This window comes from Vipera berus (genome assembly GCF_964194415.1).
Source record: "Vipera berus genome assembly, chromosome: 3".
In the NCBI taxonomy this organism is placed as follows: Eukaryota; Metazoa; Chordata; class Lepidosauria; order Squamata; family Viperidae; genus Vipera; species Vipera berus.
In genome coordinates this window covers 121,445,203-121,462,181 of record NC_138204.1, presented here as the reverse complement: position 1 = coordinate 121,462,181, position 16,979 = coordinate 121,445,203, and the positions used below count along the sequence as shown (strand labels likewise).

The 16,979-nt window shown below is 36.1% G+C and overlaps 1 protein-coding gene across 1 annotated transcript in view; it reads right to left on the bottom strand.

The window, feature by feature from the left end:
* The window catches only part of NRG2 (neuregulin 2), a gene marked incomplete at both ends in the record, with an annotated part of 177,057 nt that overhangs the window by 32,680 nt on the left and 127,398 nt on the right, over window positions 1–16,979 (bottom strand). Inside the window, 2 exons of the mRNA XM_081325568.1 lie at window positions 2,967–3,025; window positions 13,556–13,676. Of these exons, the coding sequence (XP_081181694.1) occupies window positions 2,967–3,025; window positions 13,556–13,676 (180 nt within the window). The remainder of the gene's footprint in view (window positions 1–2,966; window positions 3,026–13,555; window positions 13,677–16,979) is intronic.

Genomic DNA, 16,979 nt, shown 5'->3' with positions numbered 1-16,979 from the left:
TCATGTCAGAGGTCCATTTAATTCATTTTGTTTCAAAGTATAAAGAATTAAGCCGTTTCCTCCCCCCAGATAAGATTAAAAGTGTTTATAAATTTATTCATATATCAGACATTTTGTAAATTATATGTTAGGAAAGCTCCCTTAACTTTTAAATCATATGTACAGTAAACAGATTCTACAGACTCAAATAGCATGGCTCAATTAAATGTACCTTTTAGGTAAGTTTACCTAAAATTTACCTTTCATTACCTTTTATTAATTTTTAGATCTAGTTCTAATTTTCTGCCCTTAATAAAGAAGAATTATGGGTTGCATCTCAGTTTTCAAGGTGCAATTATCCCAAGCACCACTTTTTTTTAATTCCACAGCAATTTATACAGAGAAAATGTAACATTCCATCTTCAACATAGTGTACAAAATTAAGAAATTCTTTTATGCAGCCCCCCGCCCCCCCAGTTTGATAAAAATGATTTCATTCTCCTGTTTGTTATTTTGCTTAGTTGATAGATGCCCAATTATTTTTTTATGCATACATATTCTGGAAAGATTGTTATTAGTCTGTCCAAAGGAAAATTCTAAGATTGGATAATGTGAAGACCTCCACTGATGGTCAACAGTGGATGGACATTGATTGGGCTCTTCAGCTGAAAACAGTATGTGAAGCTTGCTTTATTAGTCTCACTGCAAAGGAACATCATTCCCCCATAGATAAAACTGGCCCCCACCTTTTTACTTTTCCAAAAGGCCATGGTTCTGTCAGTGGGCTTGGGGACCCTGCCTTGATATAACAGAATAACAGAGTTGGAAGAGACTTTGGAGGTCTTCTTGTCCAACCCTCTGCTCAAGCGGGAAACCCTATAACATTTCAGACAAATGGTTGTTCAATCATTTCTTAAATGTTGGAGCACCCATAACTACTAGAGGCAAGTTTAATTAACTGTTCTAACTGTCGGAAGTTTCTCCATAATTCTAGGTTTGATTCTCTCCTTGATTAGTTTCCAGCCATTGCATATGGATCCATCCATATGGAGTTGATCTATATGGAGTTGATCGAGTGGCTTGTTTGTGTTTGTCAAAGCTGGGCGGGAGGAAGAAAGGTTGGGATTTTAAATTTTGGCTTTCAATTGCTGTATGCCATGTTATATGTTGCCCACCTCACTATCCAAGACATTCTGGGCAGTGTAAAATACAGTAATCATAACAGTTATGAGAATGAAATGGTGCTTTCTACTTGTACCTCAGTGTTGATTCTGTTCTTTAAAAATATTTTTGTTATTTAAAGTGTGAATTCCTACTAATCCTATTGATTTTAAATTTCTGGACCTAACCACATATATCACTGAGTTGGGGGACATGAAGATAGCCTCCCCAAAGATTGTGCTACATTTGGCAATCAGGCATCCCCTGGGCAACAGTGTTGTCACTGGAAAATCCTTTCAATCCAGAAACACCTTTTGGTTAGCTTTGTAGGTGCTTCCAACATGAATACAGACAGATCAATAGGCTGTACTATAGTTATATGCAGTGGTGGGATTAAGAGAGTTCGCACCACTTCGGCAGAACCGGTAGCTAATTTTTTTGTTGCCCAGGCCCAGAACGGACTTCCAGAAGCGGCACCCACACAGAGAACCGGTTGTTCACATATTTGAATCCCACCACTGGTTATATGATTTGGGTGATGTAGAAAGAGCATATATTTTCTTTCAGTGGGCTGGTGGGCACATCAGGAACGCTGTGTTGTAGTTGCTCTTGGAAGACTGCTGCTTTACAGGCCTTCTTATTCACAAGAGGGCACTAGAAGATAAAAGCAGTACTGAGATCTCAGGTTCCCACAATATTTGTTTTAGATTGCTGTAAGAGCAACTAATACTCTGCAGGACATTCAAATGAATTTAGAATAGTGTTTTTTCTAAATCTTCCTGGCTTGGAAGGCAACACTGTTATATTTGCTACTATTGCAAACTGTCATATTTATCAAGTAATCAATCACATTTGTACAGAACAGGATTTCATATATCATGATTCTCATAACAATTTCTTTGGCATTTATACAAAGGTGTTCAGATTTAATTATATTTGATGAAATCAGAAAAAAATGGTTAAATTGAAAATAGTGTATGTGGGGGACAAATGTATAAGGAACTTGAACTTCCCTGATGTCTCATAATTTGATAAAAATGTGTGAATAGAGGTGACGATAGAGAAGATCCCAAAATCTCTCCAGATAGCGAGAGATTTCTTAAGACTATGTGCAGGAATCTTGCAAATCTTTACATAAAATTCTGTCAGCTGATGCACATGGGTATATAGTATGTACTTAATTAGTTTAACACTGTAGCAGTGACATTCACTATGCTCCAACCTAATTTCCACTCTATTCTGCAAAGATGATAGTCTGAAACTGAAGTCGAATCAGAGTACAAGCCCCTGAAGAAATTCTGGTAGAGGAGAATTGGAAGGTGTACTTTCTCAACATTTTTTAAGAACAAGCCACACATCTGATCCATAAGCCCTGGCTTCTCAACAAACACAAAGCCCTGTGTTTCATAATGAATTATCCTTCTGAAAAAGCTAACATCACAAACAATCTGATTTAATAAGTTTCTGTGCAATGGTAATATGAAAGCTTCCATATAAGGACAGCTATCTTTGGGATTACTCTAAGGTGCCTCCAGGTTTAGTATATGAGGTGGATTAGTACAAGGTTGGCCCTACCTGTGTTCTTCACCCAAAATCCTCTTTGCTATCTAGGTCACTTTACTTTAAACTTGGTCCAGTCTTTGCTAGATCTTTTATTATGCCTGGACTATACATTGGTATAGTGTAATGTTCAGAGTAGGACTGAACTTAATTATTCCTCAATCACACAGCAAAAGAATGAAGGCTCCAAATCAGAAAAGTTTTGCTTTAAAAATATCACACAGCTAAGACCAATCAGTGAAAGAGAGAAGTGGAAAGAGACATACTGGAAAAGCTGGCCATTGCGAAGTTCTGACACTGGTCCCCTGTGAATTCATTCGGACACCTAACGAAAGAAAGAAAACCAGAAAGAGAGAAACAGGATAGCATGATATCCAAACAGACTGAAATGAGGTCCTTTCTGATGCCAACTGAGTTCCCTTTTAAGATTTCTCCTGGTGTGTGTGTTTTGGGTTGGTCCCTTACCTGTGTTCCTTAAACCTTAATCAAGATATTAATTGAAAAAGAACACCCTCACTATGCAACTCTAAATCCAGTGTTGTACCCAGGAGGTTTTTTTTAGTAGTATGATGGTATAATTTTTGTCTTCAAACATACTTTGCTTAGGATCTGGCATGTACAATCGCAAAGGCAGTTTCTCCAAACATCTCTGTCCGAAGAATCCATTTGGACATCTGGAGGAGGAAAAGGGGAGAAATCACAGAACAAGGCTGGCATCATCCTAGAGGCTATGGTTAGAAATAAAAGTGCACAGTGATGGTTTTTCTTTTTGTTTTAAGCTTCTCACGTAAGGCATCTTAATTTAATCTTCGCTGTTTTCCCTACGTCTTTCTATCTGCAATTATTCTCTCCGTGATTACTGAGTTTATGAACCTTCTAAACACCCACAATTTGCAGAATCTGCTTCAGCTGTGTGACTTGAGAAAACTGCCACTCTCTCAAGTCTAAGATTAAAATGAACCTGATTTCCAGAAAGGAAGTAACGGAACATGAAGCAGCGTTCAATGTTCTTTCCATTTTCTTTAATTGAGGTCATCTGCAATGCACTCTTGGAACTGCCAGTTTTCCATTCACATTGTTTAAATCTGGATTTCATATTGATATAATCAGCTGACTAAGCAAAGTACATTATAGACAGATGGAAATATGTGAGGCTATCAGTGACACAGGAGACTTCCACATCACCACCATTTTCACTTCCCAAACCATTATAAGTAGTTTGAAGGTGATCTGTGATTATCTTCAAACTACTTATTATCTTATCATTTTTGCTAACTTAGAAACATGGAAAACAAGAAGCAAAAACTATTTCCCACCTATGATCTGCTTTAGATCCACCAGCAAAAACCACTCTCATGAAGTCACAGTTCAAACCCTGACTTTTTGTATCCTGAAGTCAGTCATAAATACTATAGACAAGTCACAGGTTTGCAGTCCGGTCTCATAACGCATATCTCTAGCTTGTACCTTTAGCTTCCTGAGGACACCAGTTATGAAAAGAGAAGAGTTTACTCCAACAGGAGAAATGGGATCACAGCATGCTAAAAATGGGGGGGCGGGCGGGCGTGTACTGCTAGATTTCTAGCAATTTCAGCTACACTGAAATAAATTAGCTTAGCTTTCTAATGTTGTTGATACTGACAGAAGTGTAAAGTTCAATTTAAAGTGTACACAAAACTAATTGTATCTGACCAACCAACCAACAAAATCATAAATAAATAGTTGTACAAGTGGCTAGGTCAGAAGTGAATGAATAAGAAAAACTGTTTTTCTGAAAACTGAAGTACCATGCATTTTTCGGAGGACATCTCTTAAGACCTTGACATTCTTACCAAAGAGGAGGTCCATTTTGGAGTTAAATTTTATGTCTGGGTAATCACGCATAGGATTATACTTTTGGCTTTGTAACATATTGAAATGCGTTTTCCGGGTAAGTTGAAAAACTTTATACATATATTCTTAGTATATCAGGAATAACTGCTGGGGAAGAATGGGTGGCTTCATAAGCTATATTTTGAAACACAGGACTTACCCCTAAACCACTTTCACAATATATGATTTTATTTTCTACCAAATGAATGCAACAGATTTTAATGAAATAACTATTCCTTCATTTCTTCTATACACTGCACAAATATTTAAGCAAACTATACTACAGACTGTTTCATTCAGGTTTATGATTTTATTACATCCACTCCACCCATTTTATTACATCCACTCCAGCAACAGGTATCTTAGGCTTTGGATCAACCAAATTAAAGTTTCTCCTGCAAACTCCTTTTTCACAAATTCTCAGGAAGACAGCGCTGCAGGGCAAACATTCCGTCAAAAATATTGTGACACCAATGAGGCCCAAGGTATCACTGCCATTTGCTTTTGAAAGCAGCTTTCGGAAGGCTACTATTCAGATTTATAATAAAATACAGATCCATCCTCTATTTTACATGTGCTAAAGAAGATTAGCAAAATACAAACTAGCAAAAGCAATATACTCTTTTTCTTTATTTGCATACTTTTCCCCCCCCCAATCATTCAATTCATTAATAAGGTATACTGGCAGAATGCTCTCACTTGAAGGAAAAAGAAAAATATGAATCTGGCCAAGTGGACCTATAATTCTTGTTCTGATTAAAGATTAGAATAAAAACAAGAAGGGGAATGGTGCAATACAGTATATTCAATTCCAGGGAGTCTCAAACTCTTTTAAAAGGTATTATTGAACTGTTTTCCTTCAGGAGGAAGAGCAATATACAAATAAAAAATAACAAAAGCAACAACAACAATAATAATTTTCAAGAGCTTCATTCTGAAAGTTTATATTTTGAATCCTCACAGAAAACAATTGCTATGGCATGTGAGAAATGGTAAGACAAAACTCAATTGTTAAAAACGTGAGGATTGGGCTAAGCGCCTACAGTATTTTAGTGAACAGCTGCTGAATAAATTGGACAGGATCTTAAAACTACCTGTTATTCTCCACTTTTGAAGACCTGTAAGAACCATCTCGAAAATTAGACTAAATAAAAAAGTAGATGATGCTAGTTCAAAAATGAGAACAGAGTGACAGACGCAATAAGGAATCAATTATTTTTGTGATCTAGAAGAACCACCATAATGAATTCAGAAACATGCTGCTTTCCCACTTATTCTCAATAGCTACCTTTTAAAAATTTAAATTAAAAAATTAAAAAGATTTTGCTCATATCTGTTTCTTCTCTTTCTTTCCTTTGTGTTTCTTCTTTTTCCTCCAACCTAACCCCAACTCCCACTACAGCAAGCATTTTGGAGCAAAAACCTCAAACTCTTTTTAATTTTCTTTCTTTTCTTTTCCAAGAAGCATGAATGTTTCCCTCTGTTTCTGGCATAGGCTCATATAATTATGGGCTGGGATTATTAGAACATACTGAATTTGTATCAACGGGCTAAATATGAAGCAATTTGCTAACAAGGAGAAAAAGCCTGAAATATAATCGTAAAATATCTGATACTATATCAAATGCAAAGTAATTCTAATGTTCCAAGAGGTGACATTTAAGTTGTATTTTAAGAAAGAAAGGAAAAGGAAATTCTAGAAATCAAAAGAGTAGGATGGGAGAGAAAAGGAAAATTATATTGACAAAGGAAATGTGTGTTTCCTTAATAAGCCAAACACACTTGTGAAAACAGGACAGAGGTATTAACTGTAGAATACTTAAGAGTCTTCAAATGGGTTTTTTTTAATCTAAAGAGGAAAGAATCTAGGGAAGATTTCAAGGCTTTTGAAGTAGTTAGTTACAGAAAGTAGTTCACAATTCTGGAAGTATTCGTACAAATCTACCCCAGTTCATACAGTACATTCCAGGTATGCAATCCTATATTAAAATTTTTCATGAAAATATCTTCTTTGGAGGCAGATTTCAAAACCACCTAAAATGTCTCTTTTATAGAGATTCCACGATATATGGAGACATTTTACTGCTCTGCTTAAATATTTTTTAAGTATTTAAGTATATACATTATTAAGTATATAAATAAATATATTTTCTTTGGAAGTATTTTCAAAAGAAAATACTTCAAAAGAAAACTCACAACTTCATTTCAACCTCTATTGCTTCCTTTCCTTTCTACTCTAAGGCATTCTCTGCTGACCTATGAGACTTCCGGGAAGATGGCAAACTGAGTGGCATGCCTGGGGAGAGATCTCTGAAGGATTTCTTCCTGGGATGCAGCTCTTCAACCTTTTAACTGAAGGGACTGGTATTCCTTCAGTTTTTAAGATCCACCTGATCAGTGTGGGTCAAAGAACTTTCCCTCAGAACCCTCCAAATAGCTGCAAGCTGGCAGACAGCTTCTGGAATCCATCTGAAGCAATCCACATGCCAAAAGCTGGGGGGGAGGGGCTGTAATCTGTTTGAGTTTGAAGAAGCCGACGTTTGAAATCCACCTTTCAAACGGACAGGAAGTTGTGTCTTTTCCTTCTTAATCACCTTCAAAGACTATTATTCTTTTCAAGCCAAGTTAAAAAGAGGCTCTGCTGTGCCTTTTTGAAGACTCATGCCATTTTAGGGATTTCTCTTTGTCTTAAATAACAAGGGGTAGTTAAGACTGTTAAGGCAAGCCAAATAAGGAAGTTTGGTAAAAAAAAAAAAGCTGGCGGAGACATATAAAGAATGAAGGCTGTGATTTTAATTTAATACTCCCATATTACACCCCTCCTGCGTGAGCTGCATTGGTTACCGGTTGCCCTCCGGGTGAGATTTAAGGTGCTGGTACTTACCTTTAAAGCCCTACATGGCTTAGGACCGGGATACTTGCAGGATCATCTGCTGCCAGGAACGAATTCCCATCGCCCAGTACGCTCACACAGAGAAGGCCTCCTCAGGGTACCGTCGGCTAAACAATGTTGGCTGGCGACCCCCAGGAGGAGGGCCTTCTCTGTGGGAGCGCCAGCCCTGTGGAACCAGCTCCCCCATGAGCTTCGGATGGCCCAAGATCTCCGGTCCTTTCGCCGCGGCCTCAAAACACTCCTTTTCCACCTGGCTGACCTGGACTGACAGGGATTTTAATTATGTTTTTAATTTTTAACTCTAACTTTTAATTTATTTTAATTTTAATTTTAATTTATTATACAGAGGCCTTTAATTTTAATTTTTATCTTAACTTCTGTATTTATTATATGTTACTGTTGTTAGCCGCCCTGAGTCCTTCGGGAGATAGGGCGGCATATAAGTCCCAATAATAAATAAATAAATAAATAAATAAATAAATAAATAAATAAATTAACTTGTAGCTTGGTTTTCTCTGCCGTGGTTGGCAAAAATTTTCTGATCCTGACTAAAAGTGGGAGCCAAGATGGATGAGCAGAGTATTAGAGATATTCTTGAAAAGTCTTTAAACAAAATTCGCCAATTTATTGACCAATTTGTTGACCAGCTGTGCTCTAAGTATGATTTAAAAAATCCTCTCAAATTACTGAGATGCAAACAGCTGGAGAATGCTATGATATTACCAAGGCAATTTCACAAATAGCTGTAACTTCACAAGTAGTTGAAAAGGCAGAAAATGTAGAGCAGCACATTACAATTTTGGAAGAACCTGATACTAACTTTTACTATTATGGTGTTAATATAAAACTTACAACCTGCAAAAAAGACAAATTTGGGACTTTCTCTTTAAGGACATTAACAAGGCTGAGGATTCCATGATAAAAAGAAACTCCTGGGTAAAACTTCTAGATAAGAAAAAGATTTTATTTTATGAAGATAAGCAGAAAGGAGTGACCAAAACTTAATGAGACAACTGGAAGCAGGATAGACTTTTCTTTGTTCAGTGTGTGTAATTGAAAGAAAGGTTCAATTCAAAATTTGAATGTTATTAAAAATCTATTTGAGAGTACTCATATTAAGAGAATTGGATCTAGGATGGAGTTTTCTTTCTTTGATACTTGTAACCAAAAGAAAGTTTTAATCAAAAAATTGAAAATGATTTGTGTGTGTGTGTGTATAATACCTAAGTAATTTTTAAAGTATGTAAAATGTTTTTGAAAATGTATTTGAGTGTACTTGTGTTAAGAGAAAGCTAAAGAAAATGATGTACTAAAAATGATGTTCTAAAAAGGATGTTTATATAAGGAAGAAAAAAAGATACTATTCTATAAGGATAGTTTGGAGGGTGGGAGCTAAATTCAATACTGAAATTCAAAGCCTGTATGTTAAGAAGCTAATGAAAAAAAAAGTATTAGAAAGTTTTGATTTTAACAAAGTACTTAAAGTTTAGCATTTTTCTTTTTAAAAAAGGGGGGGAGTACTTTTCCCAATAAGGTCAAAGAACTTGAGAAAGTATACAGTTAACTTTGTTAATAGAAATAGTTTACAAAGATTAGTAGGGGCAAATAGAAACATATACTATTTCCAGAGCAAGGTAAAGCAGGAATGGTTAAATTGATCATTCCATTTAAAGAGGAGAATATACTTGAGTAAGTTTTTCATTTGGATACCACTTCTGGATTTTGTGCTTGTGATAAAAGAAAAACTGAATTTGGTTTTATTGATTACATAGATTTGCTGTTACAGAAATGGCTGGTTATATAATAATGTGTAAAAACAAAAAGTTGAGGCTAGAGTGTTTTTACTTTGTACTGTGCTAAAAAGAGTCGGATGTCAACACCTTTTTTTTTCTTTTCTCTTGTACCTCACACCTTCTCTTCCCATTTCCTTTTCTCTCCCTTAATCTCCTCTTTCTATTTTTTCTCTGTATTTTCTATTTTATATGTTGAATTAAAAAAATTGTAAAAATTAAGAAATAAAAAAGAACTCACATGGCAGAATGATATGGAACCAAAGCAAATCCTCATAGACCAACCTACCCATAAGCCACAGTGCATGTTCCATATGAAGCAAATTTTGCTCTGAATTTTAGAGATGGATAATGAAAGCTTTATTGATTCCTTTGGCAGGCTCCAGAATCAAAACAAAACAAAAGTTAATTGAATAGATAATGGAACACATTTGTATTATAAAACCCACCAAGTTTTATGTCTTTCATAAATCTCACCGAAAGCAATGAATCAAACAATATTATTTTTTTAAAAAAAATACATGCAAATATTATATTTGTGGTGTTCCAAATGTCCTTTCTTCCTTGCGGTGGGAGGTTAGAACTTCAGAAGATTACTTAGCATTTTTATCGAAGAGAATGCTGGAATCTGATAACATTTTTCATAGCAAATTGTTATAAATATGCAAGTGAACAGTAAAACCATTTCTCTCAAAAACAACCTCAGTCCCAACAAAATAAATGTGCACCCTCTGCTGCTCTAAAATCCTATAAATCCCCTGCTGACATAAAGTAATACATTTAGAATACAACTATAAAAGTAGAGAAGACAAGGAAAATGAAATGAAATGGGTGGATCAAAAATAGGATCAAGCATTTTTTGACCCTATCAATTAAAATAAATTAGTATTGTCAACACTGAACTATAAACATTCAGCAAATTGCTTTCAGGCACATCTTCACACTTCCATTAAACTTTTTCATATTTCCATGTATAACCTGCTTGTGTCAATTTGGAAAAACCTTTCCTTCATTTCAGGGAATGGTTCTACTCCAGGAGAGACTGTGAATGAAAAAGCCACTCAAACTCTGTGGAGCCACCTAAAGGAAATAGCATGTATGTAACAACTGGGTAAATTAATGGTATCATCAGATTATGAGAAGAAATTCACTCTAGAAATGCAGGAGTCAATCAGTTTTCTGCCAAATGTCCAGCAGACTAAAAGGGACAAAGATTACCTGGAGATCATGAGAGCTGAAAGACAAGTTTACCTGCTGTAAGTTTACCACTATCAAATTAGTGGTTCTGAAAAGTGAGGATAACAGCTTGTAAAAAAAATGTTTTGGAAAAATAGTTTTGTTTAGTTCTATTCCATTTCTACTCACTAGCTGATCCTCCTATGACATCATTTCCTATAATGTTGATCTTTTAACTTATTTAAACTGTTTATTTTAATATTTAATATTTTAATGTCTTCTACTTGCTTTTACAATGTTGTAAGCTGCCCAGAGTCACTCGTCAGAGAGATCTACCCTGCATTATTTAATGGTATGTCCTAGCTCAGTGGTGGCAAACCTATGGCATAAATGCCAGAGATGGCACTCGGAGCCCTCTCTGTGGGCACGCATGCCATTGCCCTAACCCTAACCCTAACCCACACAACCCCCTCCTTACCAGCAGCCCTCCCCAGAGGAGAGTCACCCTGGGGGCGGCCCGTGTGGAGCAGCACAGCCAATCACATGGCAGCTGAGGAGCAGATCATGCTGCACGGTGCGGGGATGGAGGGGCTGGCCACCATGGCGCTGCAGGACCACCTGGGCAATCTGCGGTGGGCCGTGGATGGCCCTGAGGATGGGTGGGGTGAGGGCAGGAATGGGCGGGTGGAGCAGAGTGGGGGCAGGCTGGGGGCAGGGCAGTTTTTGGGCACTCGGTCTCTAAAAGGTTCACCATCACTGTCCTAGCTAATTATAAATCATATAGTAAAATGATGATTTCTTAGTATAACACTCCAAGTTAATGATCAATTGAGGGAAGGACAATAACTATGGCATCAGTCAAACATATCAATCAAGAGTGACTTCACAATATTATTATTTTTTTTTAAAAAAATGCAATCTTCAATGATTACATTTAAATGTGACTTAAGAGGCTACCTGTCTCTACCTGTGCCTCAGTTAGAACTTCACCTTGATTCTTTTTATTGAATTCCTTTGAGCTGAATGAATTTTATGTCACAATGTAAGATCAGAACTTTAAAGGCTCCTCAGAAAGCGGTCACAATCCTTTACAATTCTTGTTGGATATCTTCAAAACTTTCCAAGCATTTTTGATCTCTCTATGGTCTTCTACAATTTTTGGCAAGACAGTGTCATCAAACAATATGGAAACCTGTTTTTGGTTAATCTTTTGCATCTCTCATTTTAGAGTGTTTGAGGAAATTTTTAATATCATAATTTCTGCTATCAACGTATATCAAATATTCTCTCCTCTTTCTTTAAACTGTACCAAGCCCATCTTCTCCCATACAGGAACACCATTAAAAAAGGATTTAATATGAGATTACCTTCAAGAAACCTTTAAAAACTGGTTGACCATAGAAAATCATTTCTTAATTTGCACCATGACTTTTAGCATTTCAGAGAAGCATAAGAACTAGCCAATTTACTAATATTGCCATTAAAAAGTTTTTGAAAATACTAAGTTTGTGTGTAATATTAGCCTTCTAAGCAGAATTGCAATAATTGGGAACATCAATTAATTGTGGGGGTAAGAAAATAAAAAGAAACTAGACATTTTGAACAAAATGACATAATGAGGCAGAGAAAAAACAATTTGAAAATTTACAGCAAGGTTGCAGAAAAGAATTTCCATTAATTGGTTTAAAATAGCGATATATATATATATATATATATATATATATATATATATATATATATATATATATATATATATATATATATATATATATATATATATATATATATATGTATGTATGTATGTATGTATGTATGTATGTATGTATGTATGTATGTATGTATATATATATATACATACTTTCACAAAGCCTTGACAAATACTTAACAATATATATATATATATTCCTTATTCTAACTCAATTTAAAGAAAGTGAAAGAGGATAGCATTATCCTTTACAATGCTCTGATCCAAAATGCACTGTGACATTATTTGGCAATAATCTTAGTAAAAGAGGTATATATATAATTGATATCAGAAATACAGCATCAATCAGAAGACAAATCCTGAGAAATGACCAGCCAGAAAAATATAATCTCCAAATGATTCACTATGCAACTTTATTCAAGCTTACTTGGAAATAAATTTTAGGTTCTACTCCTAGGAAGACCTACAGAGGATTTTAGCATCACTCTCCATAGATTTTTACTTGATCATCTCTATATAAACCAGGTAGGAACACCAACCATAATTGCTGTTAGAACCCTCAGCATCAGAAAATTGCAACAAAGTGTATCCTGAATCCTATTTGTACACCTACTTTTCAAACATATTATGGGAAGAAACTCCAGCTTTCAGTTACTGCCTTTAGTTACTGCTTTCAGTCACATTAGATGCATTTTAAGGAGAAATTTAGAGGACAAAGTATTTCATTCTTTTCCTATATAACATGGATTATTATGTTTCTCGTTTTTCCCTCCAGTTTTATTTCATAATTATAGTTAACTATAGATAAATAAAAGTAGAAATAAAAGAAACCAATGTCTTTTGCTGATCCTTTTAATTGTGCTAGTGTGTTATTTTGATTAGGACAGTGACTCGGCTACCAAATTTGGACTGCAAAAATATAGATTGCCAACAAATGGCAGGAAAGCGTGAGGACCTTCTGTGCAGTATTTCTCTGCTTCCATCTAGTGCCCATCCAAATTTTACAGTCCAAAAATTTGGGCTGAACTATGGAGTGGGATTGGTGTATGAATAATCAAGGTGTGTGTTTGTGCGTGTGTGTTTTTGTTAGAAGGTTGATGCTATAGGCAACTAGGTTGTAGAAGAAAGAGAAACAGTCCACCCTTGAGTTGGAGAAAGAACGTGCAGATGGGGGAGAAAGTAAGGCATTGTTTTTAATGATCTACAACAAATGGATTGTGAAAGAAACTTTCTATAGCATTGATCTAAACAAAGCTGAAAGTAATGGAAACAGTAGCCAAGTCATTACAGCCAGTGTCTCATCTTCTTAACTAATCTTATTGCCAAAAACCCACCAATACAACATTGCCCCTTTGTATATAACTTCTGTTGAATTGCAAAGGTACCTTTGAACTGGAGAAAAGAAACATTTTCTCTTACCTGCATGACAGCTGATTTATGCCTTCAATATAATAACACACTCCACCGTTCACACAATAGGATTTCACGGTTTCATTGCATTGTCTAGTATGTCCAGGCCCAGAAGGCAGAGTTGTGGTTACTGCAAGGAAAAGGAGATGTATAACATCATTATTTTACCTTTTGATTTCTTAAGTACGCTACATTTCATTTATTTACTTCTATTACTATAGGAATTTATAGTTTGCTCTTCAACTATTTTTAGGCCACTCTTACAAGGACTCCAAAAAAACATAATACAGTAGAAACGAAAACAAATAAACTACTGTTTTCTAAAAAAAATCAGCAAGCTAAAATTGGATTGAAAACCTGAAATCTCTTTGGTATTGACATTTTACCCAAATAATCCAGGCACTATTTCAAAAACACTCTCCTTTTTTCCCCAAGAAGAATTCAGAGATAGACTATGGCCTACAACAACATTGGAAGGACATAGGAATGCTTAACCTTGAGAAAATGACATTGTTGAAAAGATGTTAAAAATACAAGTAATGCCTGTTCTCTTTGCCTAACTCTTTCCATGCAAGACATGGAATAATAGACCCAAGTTAACAGAACAGCAGAGCCCCACTGAATGTTAGGAAAAAAATCCTATTTATAACACTAGCTGATAGTGAGCCCTATCATCCCAATAGTGGGAGGTCCTCTCTTCATTGGAAATGTTCAGGCAGGGGTTAGGGGGGCGTCATTCTGGGATTCTTGAATTTGGATTCCTGCTTTAGAGCTTAAACTGGTGATGGTGAGCCTATCACACACATGTCATAAATGAAACACCATGTCATTTTTGGTGACATGCCAGTACGTCCTATTCTTGCTTAGATTTCTGCACATCCCATTTTTGCTTTTCTGGGTGGGGGTTTCTGCTGCTGCAGTGGCTACATGATAATGTGGTGTGTGTTCTAATGTGACCTCTGAAACCTCTGTAAGTCATGTGAGGGAGGCCTGCTCTCACAAGGCCTTCTGGACCTCCAAAAATTGTGCGAGAAAGGGGCACACTTTCTTACTCTTGTTGAAGGCTGCAAGGCCACACAAGAGCATTCTCTGAAGTTTCTAGGGTGAAGGCCTCATGCCTAAATTGTCCTTTCCAATTCTGTTATTCTATTCTTCTCTCACACCTACACCCACAGACAGATCAAACTACAATTCTGTAATAGCAACTTGGGCTGCTAAAAGGAGGTGATCAAAGGGGATTAAAAAAAAAAAAATTAAGCCACCGTGACAGAAGAACTCCATTTAGTTTGGAAGACATATCAGGAAATCAGTCTGTTCATATAGACCACACACGTCAAACTCACGACGTCACGTGACATCGCGCAATGTATCGGGGCGGTTTTGCCATTGCTGGCAATGGGGTGGGCGCAGCTTCCGAGTGACGCATCTGGCCCACGGGCTGGCAGTTTGACACCCCTGATATAGACCAAAACCAATTTAAGAAGATTTCTGTTAAGAGATTTGAGAAATTCCTTGCCACTGGCATCATTTTTTCCCCCCTCAGGGATCAAATTTAATTATTTTAACTGTTTTTAACTCTTGTATTGTATTGATGTTTTTAAATACTTTGTAAACCGCCCTGAGTCCTACGGGAAAAGGGCGGTATATAAATTCAATAAACTTAAACTTAAACTTAAGTGAACATCTCAACTGTAAATGGCAGAACCAGAAAGGATCATATAATGTAAGCTGTCTCACACATTGCACATTGTGTAGAATTTGTGGTGGACAGCATTTCCAGAGGGACAATGAACTGAAAACATAATAGACAATTTTGTTTTAGACAAAATTGTCTTATTTAATAGTGATTGACTTCAAACATTTGTATTGATGCCAATATTTGATAGAGAAATATGCTAAGGTTTTGAAGAAAAGGATAATGTCATCTGATGTGATTTGCCATTGAACAGTCATGAAACATAAACATTAAATAGATTAAAAAATAGATTAGAAAACATAATAAAAAATCTGCACAAAAGAAAGTTCTTTTTTTCTAGATTATATTCAGATAGAGCTGGTAAGGAGACATTTTAGAAATCCGTTCACAATTTGACTATGTAAAAGCTATGGTATACTCAGCTATTTTTGTTTTAGCATGTGGGATGTTTGTATTTTAGTAAAAAGAGGGAAGGCACTTTCCTTTCAAATAAATATCTGCATCAGAGAACCAGGAGTCAAATATTCAAGGGAAGTTTGACAATATAATTCAAAAATTCTATTTTTTATAGTGATGTTATTTAGGAAACAAAAACAAACAAACTATACTTTGGACCTTTCATTCCTGATTTTTTTTCTTTAGAATCTTCTTGTAATCCATAGTATTTTGAAAGTTCTCCTTGTGAGAGGTAACAGTTTGACATTTTCCTAATTTGTACCAGAACAGCACACCTTGTCTAGAGCTGGATTTTCTTGAGTTTTGTTGTTGAATAACTTGCGCTTCTCATATCATTATGATCTGGATAGATCTATAATTATATTTTCCTTTTGAATGTCTAAATTTTCATAGTTTAAATGGGTATACTTGTATTTTAATAATAAAGTTTGATCTTGTTTGATCTCTCCTATGGGGAGGAGATTGTCCAACTTCCTATTTGGTGGTGGATGGGTAAAAGGGCAAAAACATTTAATCACCACACTTCTACACTACATACTCAAAGAGATAGCACTATCAACATTAGTTTGATATTTGTATTTTGACCTTTTAATCACTAGAAAAATAGCAAGGGGTAAGAGAAATGTGTTTCTCTTGCATTGTTACAGAAATAAATGCCAAGCGAGGCATGGCTTGGAGGATAGATGCTACCAATCTTTCACCCCAAAGATGGGTGACAGGTAGGATAAGCCCAGGTTGTGAAAACTCAAGAGGGATTCTGAGATAGAAGAATTGGGTACTGGTAGATATAGATTTAATTGTGATCACAATTTCTTGAACAAAAGAGGTAAAGAGAGTTTTGGACCTGGTCCTGTGATAGCTATCATTATGGGCATCATCTCTCCCTGCCTCTCTCCTTCCCTCTCACACATACACAGAGGGATGGAGGGAGGCAGACAGACAAACAGACAACCCAACATTGGAAAAGCTGCTTTGGAAAAAGAATGGGCACCCTCTATAGCAGGGGTCTTCAAACTTGGCCCTTTTATGACTTGTGGACTTCAACTCCCATGCTGGCTGAGGAATTCTGGGAGTTGAAGTCCACAAGTCATAAAAGGGCCAAGTTTGAAGACCTCTGCTCTATAGCTTGGCTTCTCCTTAAAGAAGCCTTTCTGGGTGTGCAGCTCATGAAAATATAAGTTTCAGTTAAAAAGGTGTTGAGGTGGCAACAGGGTGGAGGCAGCAGAGGAGGAGTTACTCAACATAGCAGTTAATACAGGGTAGTCACTGGAATTAACACAA